The sequence below is a fragment of the Centroberyx affinis genome, unplaced genomic scaffold, assembly GCF_046629955.1.
Source record: "Centroberyx affinis isolate AG114_WGS23_722 - 3 ecotype Tasmania unplaced genomic scaffold, CSIRO-AGI_Caff_v1 ptg003696l_1, whole genome shotgun sequence".
In the NCBI taxonomy this organism is placed as follows: domain Eukaryota; kingdom Metazoa; phylum Chordata; class Actinopteri; order Beryciformes; family Berycidae; genus Centroberyx; species Centroberyx affinis.
Window position 1 is genome coordinate 1 of NW_027281589.1, and position 21015 is coordinate 21015.

General features: G+C 42.1%; 2 protein-coding genes across 4 annotated transcripts in view; one reads left to right on the plus strand and one right to left on the minus strand.

Moving 5' to 3' along the window:
* Positions 1 to 164: 164 nt before the first annotated feature.
* LOC139662001 (methylenetetrahydrofolate reductase (NADPH)-like) lies at positions 165 to 16830 on the minus strand (the record flags this gene model as incomplete). The annotated part of the gene is given in 11 exon segments (XM_071540603.1): positions 165 to 197; positions 200 to 266; positions 1140 to 1322; positions 1951 to 2131; positions 10535 to 10669; positions 12038 to 12288; positions 13215 to 13408; positions 13529 to 13639; positions 14291 to 14529; positions 15686 to 15948; positions 16754 to 16830. Coding segments are annotated over 10 exon segments (1642 nt in total), but the record flags the coding sequence as incomplete, so codon positions are not given.
* Positions 16831 to 19412: 2582 nt separating this feature from the next.
* The window catches only part of clcn6 (chloride channel 6), a 39700-nt gene continuing 38097 nt past the window's right edge, over positions 19413 to 21015 (plus strand). For all 3 annotated transcript variants that reach the window (XM_071540604.1, XM_071540606.1, XM_071540605.1), the window contains exon 1: positions 19413 to 19507. In XM_071540604.1, the coding sequence (XP_071396705.1) occupies positions 19433 to 19507 (75 nt within the window). In that variant the 5' untranslated portion in view covers positions 19413 to 19432. The remainder of the gene's footprint in view (positions 19508 to 21015) is intronic.

Genomic DNA, 21015 nt, shown 5'->3' on the forward strand with positions numbered 1-21015 from the left:
GTCAGGTTACGGCCCTGGAGAGATTCAATAAAAGAGAACAAGATGCGTCATTCGTTATTACTGCAAAAAATAAAATCATCAAGTGGCCTACTTTAAGGAATATTTATCATCATACCATGTATATGTATACACTATATGACATGTCGTTTTCTATAAAAACTTGCCTGGTACGTTAACAATGTGGTAGTTGACACGGGCTCATACTTCTTCAGCACTTTGAGGAGAGCGTTCACATTTTCACTGGAGGTAAAGAACTCCAGATAGGCCTGTTGGATATGCAAGAAAAAGATTGAGGCTAGGTTATTAAGTAAAATCAGGCCTGTCAATTTCACCTAAAAATCAAATTAGACTGAACGGTAAACTAGCGGTAAACTTTAGGTAATACTGACACATGAAAGCAGGGCACAATGAATGGACAGTGCTTTCTAAACAGATAGAGATTGTAAGATTTTAGTTGGCGTTCTACTGATTATTGCCTTTTACTGAATCTAAATAGCTTCCAAGCATAGCTTGGAGAAGAAGTTAAAAATAAAAAAGAGAGAGAGAGAGAGAGAGAGAGAGAGAGAGAGAGAGAGAGAGAGAGAGAGAGAGAGAGAGAGAGAGAGAGAGAGAGAGAGAGAGAGAGAGAGAGAGAGAGAGAGAGAGAGAGAGAGAGAGAGAGAGAGAGAGAGAGAGAGAGAGATTTTTATTTCTGAGGTTGGCTGACAGCATTGATATGCCTCTCTTCCAAAATATATAGGGTATCCAGCATCAACACATGCAAATTAGTTGAGTGCACACATCCCAGCAGGCAATACAGCAAACCAATAGTGAAGAAGAAGACAAAATTATTTTGCTATCTCCTTTTTACTGTAATATCCTATCCTATTCACCTCTTCAACTTGGTCTAACAATGCTGTGATGCTGGGCAAAGAGCTACCTGCATTTAACATTTAGAGCTTTTACAAATATGGTCCTGGTGGCGTAATTTGGGTGCCCAACTCTTCAAACACATGTACATCTTCTGTTTTAGGATTAAATCCATTCTCTCCCCTTCTCTGTGTGTCTCTGTCAATCTTCCTATTGTCTTAATTAGGAAAAATAGTACATGGAGTGCACTAGCCACTCCCCAGAAGAAACAAAGGTAACTATGGTCCTACTTTTTGAAAGACGTAGCCTCCAGCAGGTCCCCAGCCTACTATGGCGTCTGAAGAGGGTTTGCCGTTGATATTGGGCTGGGAGTTGATGGTTAGCACCCCTCGCCTGTTGACCTTCTCCAGCTCATCTTTCAGCAGGTTAGTCTCTGGAGCCAGAGGCTCGTCGTTCCATGGCAAACACATCACCTATAAGGAGAAACCATACATCTTAGCCAGCCTGTTGGTACCAGCATGGAAAATGCCAAGGGCTTCCTAGGCGCATAAAATGACATACCAAGAAAATTTGTAGATTATTGCTTGAGAGTTCTGTGGAAATTACTACCAAATTGCAGGATATAATTGTTGGTTTGCGCTAAATAATGATAGGTCTTTCCACTAAGTCCGATCATTTGGCTTCAAAAGACTCAGATTATGCTGCATGAGCTGTATGGAGTCATTTTATGGTAATTTTTTGCTCTTTCTGGAACTCTAAAGAACTGGATCCCAATGACTTCAGTTGTTTTGGAGTTGTGCTGGCAACCTCCCTGTGGACTAACAAACTTCACTTGTGTTTCAACTGGCATGAGGGTCAGTAGATAATGAATGAAGTTTCTTTTTTGGGTGAACTATTCCTGTAAGACTGAAAAGATTGGACATCACACTCTTGAACGACTAGCATTCACAGGTTTTTTTCCATTTTGCGTTGTAAAGAGGTAAACAAAAAACGTTCAGATCTGACTCGTAAAAATAAATGTCAATGACGCCGTTTCAGGAATTATTATTCATCATCATTCTAAACCATCCAGTAGAGTATCCCCTGTTCCATCTTTCCTACCTTGTGTCCGCTGCGGTTTGGCTGGGCTGTGATGTAGCTGGTGAAGACCTCATAGACGCTGGCCTCACTGGTCAGCTCCTCACCCCACATCTGTAGCAGCGCGTCCTTGGATGACTTGCTTTTCAGGTAGAACAGGTAGTAGTCGTTCAACTCGCCAAAAGCCGGAGATGAGGAATTACCCCTGAAGAAATTAAGTGGTACACTTTTTAGTCTCCTTTTGACAAAATAAAGTATGACGCAGAATTTTACACTAGTAAATAAGGGAATAAGGCTTTCAGAACAATATTTTAATATTCAAATTTAAGTCAGATGTAAAAAAAACAAAAACCCTAACCTGCCCGGCGAATGTGTCGTCAACTGCATTTTCATTTATTTATTTATTTACACAATTGATCTGAATGCATATCTTCTACTTGCCTGCTAGTTTGCTTTTAGTGCACATATGCTTGCCATTTCATTTATGCATGGAATTATGCATGCATTCAGAGAAAATGTAAATCACCCTCCCTTCACAGTTTGGGAAAATGCACAATTTGATTAGAAAAAAAAACTACCTCACCTAGAAAAAACGCTACCTCCAAAAAATTATATAATATAACCTGAGAATAAATTAATCTAAATTAATTAATCAGCTCTCTCCTTTTTCTTGTGGTTCCACCACCTCTCTGGAATCCAAAAAGACGGAAATCCATTGTAGTGATGGAAAACTTTAATCCCTGCAGTCTGTGGGATGATGAATATCATATATGCTTCTGAAATATCACTAAAATAAAGAGACAGTCAAGACAGAGCTTGGATGCATGAGAAACTCTGAAGATAAAGTGAAGAAGATGGACAACATTAAGAAAGCATAAGTACTAGTAGCCATAACATGATAGGATATGCAGTTTCTGTCTTAGTCATAAGATAGATTTCCATGTTTCTTTACCCCAACTGGTATACTTTCTTTTCTTTTAGAGCCACTGGCAGATCTTTTTGGCTGTTTCAGAAGCAGACTTTGTGGCCTGCTGTAATTCCCTGACTATGAATCCTTAACTCCCAAAGTGAGCCCAACCCAAGTGTGACACACATAAACGTCTTGTCACAATTTGTATATTTTTATATAGTATTGGTATGTGGTATTGTTTGATTGCACTGAGCAATCCATCTTTCATTCATTCCTGTATGGCATTTATAGTGGCTAATGTATAGCAGTGTTCGTCACTAGGGGGAAATGTTGGCATATATTATCAGCGTCGGTCGGGTTCTCAGGCAGAGGGGAAGAACGCCTGAGATACGACAACGTGTCCTTTCTTATCTCTCTACTTATCCTGTTTCTACAGGTTTGTACATTTTGTGAACACAATGCCCCCTCACACATTTAGAAGAGACCCATAGCTAAGCCTGGGTGCGTTCTGTTGTAAATACGATCTCTGTAAATGTGTTTTTAAGACAGGTAAAAGTCCGATAGCATCTATGCTAACTAGCTAACGTCATTGGCTTATATTGTGGGGAAATTAATGGTCGTAGAACTTTGGTAACGGTCAAGAAAAACAGGGTAATTTGTGACCAAACATTAATGTTCTCTTTTTGCAGTAAGAGTATTCTTATTATTGTTGTTTTATTGTAAATGGATGGCTACCTGACTGGTATGATGCTAAATACTGTATATAATCATTGTTATGCTAGGTTAAGCTAGCCGGCTGGTTGCCTGGTTGCCATGATTACAGGCACAAACTAATGTCCACTCCGGTGCTTTATAGATGGACAGTGATGCAGCTTTTCTTTAGTTTCATTTTGTAATTTGGTGATTTAATTTTCGTTTTTATTTGGTGAAACCCCCAGGCATCCTCATGATTTTGTATGGTTGTAAATACAGTATAAATTATTTGCAAATCTTCATAGCTATTAGGCTCATATGTGGAGCTTATATTGTTATATGACAAAAAAGGTAATTAACTAGTGAAGCAGTCAAGTCCATGATATTCATCCTGCGGAGCAGATCCAGTGATCACTGAAACAGGGGCCAGAACAACGTGGTAGAGAAGAGCCAGGGAACTGCCTGTGAATGTCCAGAGAAAGAGGAAGGTGACCAGTGGAACAGAGGGGATCCTTGCATAAAAGGGAGCACTGCAGCACCAGGGCATCTGACTACAAACAATAGGGCCACCGGAATAAAGGACTAATCTGGAACATCAAGAAGAATTTGCATGAACTGTCTGCCACTGAGGTCTTCTTGATTGACAAGGACGTCGGTCCAGTCAACGGTCAAGATCCAGATAAGTTCAGCAAAACAGATGAAGAGAGTTGTATTGATCATATTTGTACTTTTATGCAATCTGAGGTTTTGTTAGGTTCTGAAGATGGGGGTCTGTCACAGTTGATGTATTTGAATGACATAATTTGTAATGCTGTCCAGAAACATACCGTTGATATTGTTACACCATCTGTTGTCACTGAGGCAGAGGTTAGACATCCCACATCATTTATGCCCATTAACACAGCACCCACCAATGACACCACATCATCCATTGAGCAGCTCCAGGCTATGTATAAGGAGATTGGCAGAAAATTGCATCAGTGTAGATTAAGCCCTACATCCTCTGCACCCACCACACACAGCCCACTGACACACAACCACCTATCTGAACCTACACCACACCCCAGCCATAGCACCTTGGTCTCCTTGAGATCTGTCTTACCTACAGTGATGAGAGTTCAAGATCCATGGGGGACAAGTTGATGATCAAAATTCAGACATTACCTACACCAGTCTCTACACCAGTCTTTGAAATTTCCAGGTTTGACAACCCTTAGCACGCTTCTGATGATCTCCGATTCACTGAAGCCTTCTCGAATCCCCTCATCAATCTGCTTGCAAAGACATGCTCATGAACAAAGACAACATGACAATTACTGAGCTCAAAAGGATTCCTGCAGTCTCACCTTGGAGACAAGGGCAGTGTTGAGCTGTTTCAGGAGCTTATGTGTGCCAAAAAGAGTGAGCATGAGTCACCCCAGCAGCTCCTCTACAGGCTGATTGATCTTAAACAGAAGATCGTTTTTCTTTCAAGACAGGCCAACACTGACAGGAGATATGACAGGAGATATGACCCAAAAACTATTCAGGAACTCCACCTCCATTCCATCTACCAGGGGCTTGGCTACAAATATAATGGCATCCGTAGGGAGCTAAAACCCCTCCTCACTAACAGCCAGGTTTCTGACGAGGAGATACTAAGAGAGGTCATGAAGATGACCAGTGATGAAAGTGAACGACAGTGGAGGCTAGGTCAAACTTCCTGCCGCAAAGTCACTCATGCCCACAGCGCACAGGTGAAGACTGTCATGAACAGCAAGAAATGGCGGTAAACCACAACAAGACTATCCAACAGCTTAGTGCACAGATCGAAGCCTTGACTAGCATAGTGGCCTCCATGACTGAAGGCCGGCAGCCAGTTCCCACCTGCTCAGACACTAAGGCAGCCACCAGTGGCATACGCATACTCATGTCCTGTCAGTCAGCCAACTTCCGCCAACCATCCTCCAGCCAATGGTCCTCCAACCTCCAGACGAGGAAGGTTGCCAGCTTGATCCAGATAGATTGAGCAGGATCTGCCTAACTGCGGCCATTGCTTTGTGTGTGGTGAAGTGGGGCACAGGGCAATTGGGTGTCTGAAGAGGGCCAATCGCTCGGGAAACAAGAGCCAGTCTGTGCAGAGGGGTCAGTGTCCCACCTCGCATCCCAAACTCCAGTCACACACTATTCCACAACTGAGTCCAGAAGCAAACTTAAGCCACGGGGTGCTCCTTCATCTTGTCCCTCTACAAATGTCAGAAATACACACTACACTACTGCACCTCTGGTTGGGAAGAAGTGCCTGTTGAACTGCTACATGAATGGATATACATATACTGTTGTATAATGGATATACTGTTGCCCACCTGCTAAAGAATGCAATGGCCATTGACGAGGAACAAGCAGTGGCTTACATAGGTTTCATTCAGGCCCAAGCATCCAGTCCAGACAATGACAACCTTGCAGCTACCAGAGTGGGAAAACTAGACATCACTGTCCCACCTGGTCAGGTCACTTATGTACGGTGCAGAGTTTTTCCTGACTTCACTGGATCAGATCCAGTGGTGCTGTTTGAGTCAGCAAAAGACAGCCCACTGTTGGAACAGCTAAGTGTTGGGGAGTGTCTTTTGGAAATTCAAGGTGCCCAACATCCTTACATCCAAGTGCCAATTGAAAATCATACCAAACATGAAGTCACCCTGCCAAAGAGAGCCACACTTGGCACCATCCAGCACATTGCCAAAGTCATCGAGACTGACTTACCTCAGAGTGAGACGTCCTGCACAGAGGTTAACAGCATCCAGTCCTCCATGTTATGCGCTAATGGTCCTCCCCTACAACTGTGGCATCTACCTGTTGACCCAAGTCACCTGGAAGAGAAACAGCATGAGATGGTGACCAAAATGCTATATGGAGGAGTCTACTACCTTTGCCCGCGATGCCAACAACATCAGTTGCATTCCAAGCCTGCAGATGGCAATCAACCTTAAAGATGATATTCCTGTTCAGAGAGCCTACACATCAGTGCCTAAACCATTTTACAAAGAGGTCAAAGAATACATTCAGGACTTGCTGATCAAGGGATGGATTGTCAAATCAAAGTCACCATATGCTGCGCCTGTCATCTGTGTCCGTAAAAAGGATGGGAGTCTCCATCTATGTATAGACTACAGGCTGTTTAACCAGAAGACAGTTCCTGACAGGCACCCACTCCCTCGCATACAAGACCTGACTGACACACTGGGTGGCTAGAGCTGGTTCTCCATCCTTCACCAAGGTAAAGCATACCACCCAGGCTTTATGGCAGAGGACTCCATGCACTTGAGAGCCTTCATCACTCCATGGGGACTGTATGAGTGGGTCAGGGTCCCTTTTGGCCTATTGAACACTCCAGCAGCCTTCCAGAGGAGCATGGAGGAAATGCTGGATTCCTTAAGAGACGAGTGTTGCATACCCTACCTTGATGACGTCCTGTGCTATGCCAAGTCCTTTGGAGGAGCATGTAGAGGGACTCAGAAGTGTCCTGAGGGCCCTTCAGAAGCATGGTGTCAAGCTCAGGCCAGAGAAGTGTGAGTTGTTCAAGAGGGAGGTGCGGCATGTTGGTCGCCTTGTCTCAGCTGAGGGTGTGAGGATCGACACCAGAGACCTGGAGGCAGTTCTCTCACTGAAAGAAAAGACACCTCAGACTGTCGGTGATGTCCAAAGGCTCCTTGGGTTCCTGAGCTATTACAGGACCTACATCCAGGACTTCTCGAGAATAGTCAAACCCCTCTATGAGCTACTCCAGATAAAGACTGCAGCAGGACCACATCTGAAACCACACAGAGGAAAGGTTAAAGGCCCCCAGCTGTCCTCTAGAACCCCTGTCCTGTGGGCCAGTGACCACCAAGGGATCCTAGAAAAGCTCATTAGCTCACTGACAAACCCACCAGTATTGACCTACCCTGATTTCACCCTGCCTTTCACAGTCCATACTGATGCATCAGGGAAGGGCCTAGGAGCAGTCTTATACCAGCGACAAGATGGGAAGTTGAGAGTCATTGGCTATGGTTACAGAACCCTCTCACCCGCTGAAAAGAATTACCATCTCCACTCTGGGAAGCTTGAGTTCCTCACGTTAAAGTGGGCAGTGTGCGAGAAGTTCTGGGACTATCTGTTCTATGCCCCACACTTCACTGTCTTCACTGACAACAATCCCCTGACTTATGTCATGAGTACTACAAAGCTCAATGCTGTTGGCCACTGCTGGGTTGGAGAGCTTTCTGACTTCAGGTTTGATGTCAAGTGCAGGCCCGGAAACATAAACATTGATGCCGACACCCTGTCCCGCTGTCCTCTTGATATCCATTAGTTTGTGGCTGAATGCACAGAGGGATTGTCACAGGAGGCAGAATGTGCTGGAACTAGGGTTGCCCAGAGGAAAGACGTGGCCTGGATTGCTGCTATTAACATTGCCTCACAAATGCTACTCCCAGCAGGAACACACAGACAGCATTCAGTATGCCCACAAGGAAACTTATGCATGAATGGAACAAGCTGCACCTGAAAAATGGCCTTCTGTATCGGCAGACCCATGAGAGACACCAGCTTGTCCTTCCTGATAAGTTTAAGCAGACCACCCTCAAATACCTCCACGATGACATGGGCCATGTTGGCACAGAGAGGGTGCTCACTCTGGCTAGGGAGAGGTTCTACTGGCCGTTCATGAAGAAGGAAATAGAGGAATATGTCACACGTAGATGTCCTTGCATTAAACAGAAGAAACCTGTCACTCATGTCCGAGCACCCCTGAGGAGCATAACATCAAACTCACCCATGGAGCTTGTTTGTATTGACTACCTGCACCTTGAAGCCAGCCGAGGAGGGTATGAGTACATCCTGGTAGTAGTAGATCATTTCACCAGGTTCGCTCAAGCCTATCCCACAAAGAACAAGCCTGGCAGGACAGCGGCTGAGCGGATCTTCAATGACTTTATCCCTCATTTTGGTTATCCTTCTAAGCTCCACCATGATCAAGGCAGGGAATTTGAGAATGAGCTCTTCAAGACTCTCCAACAACTGTCTGGTGTTGGCCACTCAAGGACATCACCCTACCATCCCCAAGGCAACCCTGCTGAGAGGTTTAACAGGACCCTCCTCCAGATGTTGCGGACACTGGCAGACAAGGAGAAAGAATGGTGGAAAGACCATCTTCCCCAAATCATACATGCATACAACTGCACCCAGCATGAAGCAACTGGGTTTTCACCCTTCTACCTCTTATATGGCCACCATCCCCGCCTCCCTGTTGACTTGTTGTTCGACCTCATTGAAGAAGGAGAAACAGTCTCACACCAGGGCTATGCCGAGAAGTGGGCAGGAAGAATGGCAGAGGCATATAAGATTGCCTGAGAGAACAGCAAGCAGTCCAGTTCCAGATGCAGAGCTTACTATGATCAGAAAGCCAGAGGTGTAATCCTCCAGCCAGGAGACAGAGTTCTTGTCAGAAACCTCAATGACAGGGGAGGGCCTGGAAAACTTAAATCATATTGGGAGAAGATAATCTATGTGGTCCAGCAACAGGTTGGAGATAACCCAGTGTACAAAATCAGCCCAGAGTCTGGGGAACGCAAACACCAAACTCTCCATCGTAACTTGCTTCTCTTGGTAAAGGACTTACCCGTCAATCCACCTTCATGCCCAGCAGCCACCACAGTCCCCAAGCCACCTAGGGAGAGAAATAGACAACGACCAGTCACTAGCATCAGAGACCAGTCACGCAGCTGTGACAGCAATGATTCTCCCACTGAAACACTCAGGAGGTCTAATAGAGAGAGAAGACCAAGAGAACTGTTGACCTACCATTCCCTGGGACTGCCGTCATTCCAGTCACATCCCACAGTGAACTCAGTCATGGCTACTACACACCATACACCCCATACTCACAATATCCTGTTTCGCCACCATACTTACCTTACCCACTTGCCACCCCAACACCTCCCACACTCTACCCATTTCACACATACTTACCTTTCACACATCCAATCCACGTATACTGAAGAAGGTGTAACCGAGTTTATTCCTTTCATATGCCTCATCTACTACATCTTCTCATGACAGGAGTAACTATGAAGGTAAACAGTTAATTCAGTATTGGACCCAACACTAGGTCAGGTTTTAGGCTGGTATTGGTCCCGATTTGTTCACCCTCATGTACAAAGCCAATTTGATGCTTACCGTGCGCTCACACCAAAAGCGCCTGACGCTCTGGTCTCTGGCTGCTCACTGCAGCCCATCGCCGGGAGGCGGGTCGTGGGTCGAGGTGCTGCAGATATCAAGTTTGGTTTTGCCTGTCCAATATCAATTTTGTAGTAGAGCTATTCGGCAAATTAACGACTTCCCCTGATTATTTATCAAGCAAAACGTTACCTCGTCTATATTTCCAAACAACACTTGTTTTTTTAAATGCTGTTTGACTCAGCTATTGTGCGCATGTAAGGATTCTGACCTGGTTCTTTGCTCTCAGTACACAGACAACAATGGATCATAAAGCTCCGGGAAACTGGAGACAGCAACAATCAGTTTCTACTCCTTGTCGATATGGAACAAATACCTGATATGAACTTCAGTACATAGCAAGATGTTACAGCGGGGAGAAAATCAAATCCCTATTGGCAATTGGTTGTAGATGCCTCCATATTCCAAACTACGCTCCTTCCTCGCTACACTTTCCCATTTCCTCCATTGTCGCTGCTTAGTCTGAGAAACTGCTTTGGCACATCTTGCCACTTCCTCCTGAAGATGTATTTGCTCCATTACCCGCTTCTTCTTTTCCCCAATGGTGTTGTTACAGGTTTGCTTGTAGCAAGACCAAGGCCTCCATGACCCTGTTGCCCTTATCCTACAATAGCTGTATGTCCAAAGAATCTTTTAATGTTTGGAAGGAATGTAATATAAATGATGTGGAGCTTTTGCTAGCCTAAAAAGGTAGAATCTGTTAAATTTTTTTTTACAAAATTATGTAGAGTTATGAGTAATGAAGCTTACCATCTGCCATTGGGGAAGTCGTCCCAGTCCTGGGTTCTGTAGATGTAGCTCTTGGGTCTGGAGGCCCAGAAGATGGGTCGAACATCCTCTATCTTCCGTTTGGGATGGGCACTCACTGCCCAGGGAAGAGGCCGCCTGGCAAAGAAAAACGTTAACTCCTGTCACAACTGAGAAAACAAGGTCTAAAAGTCTGGAATATTTAAACAAAGTACCAACATGCACTATTTAATAGTTTGAAAGAAAATGGTTCCAGAACAATCATCTGGAAAAGTATCCTAAGACGATGCTTTTTCTTGTGAGAGTAGCACCACAACAGCTTACAGTTTCCTGAAACTATAGCTCAATTTCTCAAAACTCTACACACAAAGCACAGCAACAGTTAACCTTTTGCCAAAACTACACAACACTGACTTTTTCCATCAAAATGATTCACACAGGCCTCATATGAATAGGTCTTATTGAACATTGATTTCACACTGGTGCGATAAATTTAAAAACACAACCATCAAAATACTGTATATACGTTTTGGCCTCATGAGGTCATGTTACATATTCAAGTGTATACTGTAAAATTTGAGTTGAGTGAAACGTTGAGTGTTGTTGTTACAGTATTGTGTATGATACAATGCACATTTACTGTATTGTCCTGCCAATGAGGTCCAGTTGGGCTGCACTCACAACACAGGTTCCATCATGAGTCATACTGAACATTGTTAGAAGTGTTTTTTCATTTTCCTTATCAGTGCAATTATGTATGAGTTTTGCCAAAATAGATAACAGTTTTGTTCTCAAAACTCTGAGAAAATGCTTAGACTGTCAGTCTGGACAATGGATGTAATGATCTGTTATCATATACGAAATCAATGAACAAATCAAAAAAGGTAACATAAAGCAAATCTTTATTTGTTATCTCTCTGTGCTGCGTGTTGCTCCATTGTTTTCCAACACAGTAGAGGTCACCTGAGGTCTCTTTTATGCTCTGACAGATACTTGAAAAGTTTAGCCAATTGAGTTTGAGCTGGTGTGGCGTGAGTGAGACCAATTGGTAATTAGAGTTTGGCATTTGAAGGCCAGTGTTTTCCATGTGAACAAACAAGGTTTGATTATGAAAATTGTGCTAAATGATGAGATTTTGTGTGTCGAGTTGTGCAAAAATGTGATTTAGAATTGCTATTTCAGTGAAAACAAAGGAATTGTGCTTAGAGTTTTGCAGAAATAGTCTTTTTTGTTGACACATGAGCTTCAAGTTTTCACCATTGTGTGCATAGTTCCAGTTTTAGTGTGTAAACAATTGAGAAAAACTGTAACAGTTTCTAGCTTCAAACGGGTGTTCAATCAAATTTTCTTTTCAGGACAATTTATTCAGATTTAAGATACTGTAAATCGAGAGGTTTTTTTGACTTTACAGAGGTTCCAATTTCTTTCCTAACACTTCATAATGGAGTAATGACTTTTTCCTGAAAAACTCAATGTCTCATAACAACTAAACAGAGGGTCACCAACCTGGGGTCTTCTATCCACAAGCCCAGCCGCCGGAGAACCTCCATGGTGGCGACCTCACGATTCAGCGTGTAGAAGTGGAGGCCGGGTACCTCGCCGCTCTCCAACAGCACACGGCACATTTCCACCGCCTGTTCGATTCCGTAGCTGCGGATGGCAGCGTCGTTGTCCTTGATGGGCTCGATGACTTCGGTGATCTCCTCTGGTACCTCAAGCTTGGACAGCTTGACAAGCTGGCGCAGAGACTGGTATCCCTGGGGCGGAGAAATTTGAACACAAGAATGGTCTATTCTAAAATCTATGATCAACAGACACAGACCTACAGAATATTGCCTTGAGTTTAAGGATACAAATGCACTAATTTGTCTGCAGATTAGAATTTCTTGAATTTACATTACTTATCCACGTGTTTCTTGGAAAACTGCCTCATGAATAAATGGCCTGCAGCAGAACTGTAATTTATCACACCACTTACTAGGCCTGGATCGATATTCGATATTATCAAATATCGTGATATTTTGTGAATATCACAATATTTCCCGCGATATCGAATATCTACGGAAGCATAATGCATTCACTTGAGAAAAAAAAATTTGCCCTGTTTTTCTGAATTAACAAGATAATTATCTCAGAATTCTGAGAAACGTTTTCATGGGGAAAAAAATAATTCTGCTCTGTTTTTCTGAATTAATGAGAGAGAAGAGAAGCTCTCATTCCTTCTTGAGAGCTCGATTTCATGGAAGCAAACATGTCCCGCCTGTTTAGTTTAATCCATTTGTATTTGTAAAAAGCAAAATAAAACTGGATTAAACTAAAAAACAGAGCAGAATTTTTTTTTTCTCCATGAAAACTTCTCTCTGAGATAATTATCTTGTTAATTCAGAAAAACAGGGCACATTTTTTTCTCAAGTGAATGCATTACACTTCCATAAATATCCAATATCCGCGATATCCGAATAATTCAACCCCCGTGATAATATCGTATATCGCGATATTTTGGCGGGACAGTATCACGATATAAAATTTGGGATATCGCCCAAGCCTACCATTTACTAGCCATCATTCATTTATTTGATTAGGCAAATATGTGTTTCTAAGCAAGGGTTTCCAAGTATGACCACACCTGCCCTTCAACCTGTGAACTTTGATCCATTTTTTCGTCCCCGAAATAGCAGCTTACCTGGATAGGAAAAATTCCAGGCAGGATGGGACACGTGATGCCAATCGCCCTGCAGTCTCGAACGAACTTGAGGAATGTGTCGGCCCTGAAGAAGAGCTGGGTGATGATGAAGTCCGCTCCGGCGTCCACCTTCTCCTTCAGGTGTCTGAGGTCGTCTTCGTAGCTCTCCGCCTCCGGGTGGCCCGTGGGGTAGCCTGGACACAGAAGATCACATACAGGACAGACAAACATATTCAAAATCGCTTCCTGATATCCTTCGAATGGAGTTCCAATGAAACGATGTCTACAGTTGTACACGGAGGCGGAGAACGTACCAGCGACACAGATGTCGAAGTAGTCGTCGAACTCAGAGCGGATGTGTTTGACGAGGTCTGTGGCAAAGTTAAAGCCTCCCTCCTCTTCCTCCCAGTCTTCTCCAATTGGGTCTACATAGATATCAGAACGACATACACATCAACTGGCATTCATATGTGACAAACAATAAAGATAAAAGTAATCATAACAATAATAATAATAGCGGTGTTATTACTATTTTTTTCCTTTCTTAATATTTCTTACATGCAGATTAGGGCTGAACGATTTTGAAAAGATATCTAATTGCGATTATTTTGACTGATATTGCAATTGCGATATGATTTGCGATATCAGAGGGAATGATCATTTTTACATCATTATTCTCATTTTCATTGAAAAACGTATTGAAATGACTATGGTGTGATTTTTGCGGGGATCTGTACCAAACAAAGATGTTTTCTGAAGTCTGTAGAACATGATGTGTAGGCCAGGACATCTCTGCAGCACCACAATATTTCATTTAAAATGGTATTTTGACACATTTCACCTTTAACAAATATTGCGCCTCCTGCGATTTGAAAATTGCAGTAGGCCATATTGCAATTTCAATAAAATTTTGATTAATTGTTCAGCCCTACTCTAAAGTTATAAAGCTGTAGAAGGCCTTGAACGAATTAATTACTAAAATGCACAAGACTGTAAGTCAGTGTCAACCCAAATCTATTAGCACCTCACTCCCAAAACAGCAGCCCTCACACCAGACTCCTGCTGGCTCCCCCTACCTCCTCTCAGGGCCATGATGTTCTTCAGACCCAGGTGCTTGGCTTTGGCCAGGTAGCCAGTGATCTTCTCTTTGGTCTGGTTGCAGCAGGTCAGGTGGAGGATGCTCTCCAGGCCGCAGTAGTTCACCGCCGTGCTTGCGATCATCATGGAGGAGGTTTCCTTGTCCGAGCCCGGGTCCCCCGCCGGGTGCCAGGTGATATCGATGAACAGGGGCCCTCCGGAGCCCATGCGGTCAAATCTGAAGAAAAACGAGGCGCTTAAAGAAATGATTTTAGACAATTCTACAGTGTTTAGGGATAATAATGTGTTAATAAATGTATGGACAACAATCCTTGGGTTTGATCCTGGCAGTCTCAAAAGGAAAATCAATTTCCCTCTTTTCCGGTCTTCCAGCTTAATCAAATGTTGCAGCAAAAGGCTTGATGATGACAAGAAAAACTGAACACATTACACATTTCTTAGATTGCTGCACTGGCTTCCAGTCAGCATTAGAGTTGACTTTAAGATTCTGCTGGTCTTTTAGCTATTCTGGTCCCAGAGGACCTGAGGTATGTACAAACGCTCCCTTCTATTAAAAGCAGCCTTAAAGCTTTTCTCTAGTCTTTGAATAGTTTTTTTTTTATCCCTGTACATGTGTGTTAAGGTTCTTGGACAGGGATTCACTATGTAATATACAGTATGTATATGCAGTGGTGGAAGAAGTATTCAGATCTTTGACTTAAGTAAAAGTAGCAATACCACAGTGTAAAAATACTTTGTTACAAGTAAAAGCCCTGCATTCAAAATCTTACTTAAGTCAAAGTACAAAAGTATTAGCATCAAAATATACTTACCGTAGCAAAAGTAAAAGTAGTCATTATGCAGAATGGCCCATTTCAGAATCATATACATCATGTTACTGGACTATAATTATTGATGCATTCATGTGTTCATCACTTTAATGTTGCAGCTGGTAAAGGTGGAGCTAATTTTAATTACTTTATATACTGCTGGGTAGCTTAACCTATAAAAAATATATCAGAATTTATTAGTTGATTTATAATTTGTATTAATAATCTAAGTCTGCAAAGTAACTAGTAACTAAAGCTGTCAAATAAATGTAGTGGAGTAAAAAGTACAATATTTCCCTCTGAAATGTAGTGGAGTAGAAGTATAAAGTAGTATGAAATGGAAATACTCAAGTAAAGTACCTCTAAATTGTACTTAAGTACAGTACTTGAGTAAATGCACTTAGTTACATTCCACCACTGTGTATGTGTATTTCCCCCCATATCATATATAATTTAGGTATGTGATATGATATGGATGATATGTATTACTTTTGTATGTGCTATGTTCTGTTTGTTTTTATGTCAAGCAAACTGAGTGTCTTGTGTCATTTTGACTGGACGTGCCTTGAGATAAGGTTCACAGCTCCACTGGCGGTGCGGGGAGGAAAGAACTCCAGGGAGAACCAGGGGTCACCGGACTCCATCCTCCGCCGCATCTTGTCCCGAAGCCTGTCGGCCCTGTCTGCGTCTAGCACCGGCGTGGAGCACCGGGAGCTCTCCTTGGAGCTCTCTCCGCCGCTGTTGCTGGCCCCGCTGGAGTCGCTCTTGCATGTCTGCCAGCTACCGTCCACTCGCTGAACCTGGTTCACCATGATGGCTAATGTGTACTAGGGAAAAAAGAAGGGAAAAAAAATCCTCATTCTTGTGCAGTTACCAAGATATCCTCGATACTCGAACACTCTTACATACTCTCCATGGGACAATGCCTCACGCCAAACTACATTAAAAAAATCCGGCAGTTTAATGTTGCCTTGCTGGCAAACGTAGAAACCGTATAAAGCATGACTTAAGACATTTTACGGATCCATATGTTCTTCTGGTAAATTCGGTCAATACATAATCCAAGAAGCAACTATTTATTTTTAAAAAGTGTCAACATTAAAACCCTCCACGCCGTTGACGTTACTGCTCTCCATGTGATCGTGGGAATAACAAGCGAACCAATTCTAAAAGTTGACTTCTTACTGAAATTACGTCCTGCATCTATATGCCGAGTCCACCAGAAGACCATAACGACTCGTTAAGAGTCTTAAATCATGTTCTACGCGGTATGTAATTTCTTTGTTTTAGCTTGGTTGCTGTTCTGTCCCAAACACAGCGATAATGTTTCGGGGCCGTTTACTTACTAGGTCTAGGACCACCTACTAACATTAGGTGTTCTTTTTTTTACCTCGCACTCACACACACGCAGGCAAAGTAGTAGCAAATGCGTTTTTTTTAGAAAAGCAACTAGCTATCCTGCTAGATCTGTTAACAAAGCAGAACTAAATAACGTGCGACGCTAGCTCGGTTGGAAATACAGTGAAAGTGAAATACAGATGCACGTTCTACCCTGTAAACTCCAGCCACGCGTACTCTGTTTATGCTGGGAGAACAAAGCTACCGAGACGCAACGTTACCGCCTCTACTCACGTTTTCCTTGGTAGTCAATGGTTGTCTTTTCGCTGCCGGTGCCACAGGATGTCTTCCCCCGACCGACTGCTACAATGCTGCAAGTTGCTATCTGATGCTCAAAAGCTACTTAAAGCGCCGATGCTGCATTCAGGTCCTATGGGAAAATCCGACGTTACGACTCAGCAAATAAGAGCAACGACTTGGAAGTGTTGACATTTTCACTTTTTCCACACTTAACACACGCGCACTTACTGATACACATGAATTCACGTTAGACCAAAAATCCAGCAAGAGTTGTGATCACACAGCGACTTATGTGATGAAAATTGTTTATTTTGTTGGTAAATACGACTAGAAAATATTGTTCATTTCAGCTTTCAGCTCGTAGCCTATTGGGAACTCAGTTTGGCAGTGGACCTCTACGTCTATGACTTTACCACAAGTACATGTTTGTGGCCACATAATGAAATATACACTTCAACTAAAGCTGAAGGCTGAAGTGAACTGTATTTTTTAGTAGCATTTACAAGCTGAAAGCTGAGGTGAACGGTATTTTTAGTAGGAACGCCGTCTTTCCAATGGCACCGGAATGCAGCAGGAGAATGTGTGAACCTCTATGGTGGGAATCTAGCCTCACTTCTCTAAAGGGGGTCAAGTCGCGCGATGTTTTACGCATAACGATGAGCTCCTTGCTAACCCGTTTTAGCTTAATCAAAATGGCTTTTCTTTGCAACTTCTTTCAATGCTAGTAGGCATTCTAACATATTCAGTGTCTTTTAATGTATTCTATTTGAGCAAATCGAGGTAGGTTTATTTTAGAAAATGGCCGCATGTGTAAATGTCACGCAGCTTTGACAGTTTTGAGTGTTTTTTGACATTTTTTTGCCTTTCGGCGTCAGGTACTCTTGTCACGTGATACTGTGGGGAGACGCTGATGCTGCATTCAGTGCCCTAGAGAAAGATGGTAGATACAAATTTCGTACTTGAGAATACCGTTCACCCCAGCTTTCAGATGGTAAATACTTGAAAATACCGTTCACCTCAGGTTCAGGTTTTGCGGTTTATGGGTTTGGAGAAGGACCCCAATAACCCAGACTTAATAAATAAAATGAATCAAATATTTTATGAATGCTGCAAAAACACTTAACAATGGAGGTAATAGCTGTGTCAAAGGCAAGTCCAAGTCAAGTCCATGTCATTAATGTCAAGTCTCAAGTCTAAATGTAGAACAGCAAGTCAAGTCAGAACAAATCAAGAGTCCAGTATCAATTTAATATCTGAAAGAAAACGACATATCTAGGACTTTTCAATGCAATATGGTTTTAATAGGATAAAAACTTGGTAAGAGCATCATGAGTTTGATTTCTAGAATCAGTTTCAACTTCAATAAATTCAATCATTCCATACAAATTCAGAAAACAGAATTTAAATTCAGTCGTCCGCTGGAACAAATCTCATCACTTTCAATCTAAGTCATTTACACAAACACAAGATCTCAAGTCAAGACTTTAGAAACCTTTTCAAGTCATCAGAGTACAAGTCAGAGTCAAGTCCCAAGTCACCAGAACCCAAGTCAAGTCAAGTCCCAAGTCTTCTCTTCATGCATCAAGTCAAGTCTCAAGCAATGAAAACTGTGACTTGAGTCTATCAAGTCCGAGTCATGTGACTTGAGTCCCCACCTCTGCAAATGCTTTATCTGAAAAAACCTCAAAAGATCTCAAGCATAAATATTAACCCTGTACTGAACTACATTTAAAAAGATCTCAGTATTCAGGGAGGAGTGCTCTTATCTAAATCTGAAGGATTGTCTAAATCTATATGCAATCATCTAGATAAACTATTATATAACTTCATAATGAAAAATAAGCCACAGAAAATTAGGAAAGATGTCATCACCAATTGATAAAAAAAAAAAAAAAAATGGTTCTGTGCTCTGTGTTTCCTCTAAAGAATACCACTATAATTTCTCCTATCCTAGATGGCATTTTGACATTAATAGGATTAAAATTTCAGATAAAGCATGTAACAATGTTTCCATAAAAGGGTTATTTTATAGATAAACAATCCCATCTCCAGTCTTTCTCCAGTCTGGAAGTACGTACAGAATTTACCCGTATAATGAATTGATTTCAGTTTATCATTTGAATATTGACAATAGCTGCAGTTTTTGCTGTAATAAAATTTTAGAGTAGTTATTCTGTGAATATCACTATCGCAGTAAATTCTGGAATGAAGTGATAAACAAACCTTTTTATTCATGAACCTTATTTTTTTTATTCATGAATAAAAAATGTCTCTCACTCTATTTTCTGTATTCCAAGTGGATTTTCTCCACTCAAAAATTCAAAAAATGCACCCCAAATATGATAGAATCTTGCCTAATTATGATATACTAGAATAATTCTCTTCATTTTTCTTGAAATGTTATGTTCGGATTTAAGTCAGAAGCTAAAGCTCTTCTATGGACAGAGATGATCAAGAGATGGCAGCAGAGCTAGGAGAGTGGAAAGAAGAGAAGGCACCTGTACAACAAGCTCCTCCAAGTCTCTACCCACACTCCAGCCCAGTAGGTGGCGCTAATACACCATTCAGTTGGATGTCAACCGCCTCAAAACTAAAGAAGAAGAAGAAGAAACGCTGAAGGGGTTTGACAGTTTTTACTACAGGACGTGAAGGCAGCACGAGACAACAACGAAGATGGCGTGTTGTGGAAACAGTTTTTGTTGCCAATGTTGCTGCCGGGAGGGAGAGACGCGTACACCCGAGGAGCTGGTAAGGAAGGGTGCAATTAATATGTAAAGTGCATTATCTCTTAGTTAAATCAAGATGGGACATGTTCGCAGAACTTGAGTCAATGATGAGCTTTCCTTACTGCTTCCTTCTGGCTTGCTCCACCCTCCTGTGTTGTGTTTTCATATTCTATGTTCTGTTGTATTGCAAGCAAACTAACGTTACACTAAATCCGTCATAAATGCATAATGCATAAATGCATACCGGACAAATGGGCATATGTTGGCCATATGCAGTTTCAACCTAGCCCTGATATGTCTCGTTCACTCTAATGAAGAGAAGGTCACGCCAAATTGATTTAAAAAATATTGCAATTTAACATTGCCTTGCTTATCAGAAAAGGTACATGCCTGATAAAACATAGTTTAAGACGTTGTACGACTTGTCATGATCCACTCTTAAATTCGGCATGCACGCTATCCACCAAGCAGCAGTTATTACAATAAATCTTCAACTTTTTAGAATTGATTCCCCTGTTACACTCGCAGTCCTCTCTGCGCCCAGATACAGACGAGAGCGGCAGCGAGCAGTGTGAACCAATTCTAAAAGTTGAGATTTTATTGGATTAAAGTGCTGCTTGGTGGACCACCTGTACGCCGAATTTACTAGAAGACCGTATCGGTTACGGTGAGTTAAGTTATGTTCTGTCAGGTATGTACATTTGCCTAGAAGCAAGGTAACATTAAAGTACCACATTTCTGAACAGACTCCGGTCTGACGTTCTCCACACACGAGAGAACGGCGCGTATAGGGGTCACACTGCCATTATTTGCTTATTACTGGGTTATTTGTGATAGCAAATGTGTAGCTTGTTCAGCTTGACCTGACAAGGTCTCTAGGTTGTGAATTTATTTATTTATTTTTATGTCATTCAATAGAAGGCCTGTATTTTTTGTCCCTTCTTGTCTGACTGTGATATGTTATTCTAGGGCTAACATAATGACATTGTTGATGACAGAAGGCCTGGTCTCTTGGGGGCTGGTGCCAGGTCATTGGGGTTGAAACCCCTTTAGCTAACAATTAACCAGCTGGTAAGAGAACAGTGAGCATGAATATTCTGTCTTTGTCAGGAGGTCCTGAGATCTTGTAGCTGGCTGCGAATCTACGAATCTACGAACAAGTGAAAATGAGCTTAGTTTCAAACTCGCCACCTGTTTTGTAGGGCTGCAACTAACGATTATTTTCACTGTCGATTGATCTGTCGATTATTTTCTCGATTAATCGATTAGTTGTTTGGTCTATAAAATGTCAGAAAGTGGTGAAAAATGTGGATCAGTGTTTCCCAAAGCCCAAGATGACGTCCTCAAATGTCTTGTTTTGTCCACAACCCAAAGATATTCAGTTTACTGTCATAGAGGAGGAAAGAAACCAGAAAATATTCACATTTAAGAAGCTGGAATCAGAGAATTTTGACTTATTTTTCTTAAAAAATTACTCAAACTGATTAATCGATTATCGAAATAGTTGGCAATTAATTTAATAGTTGACAA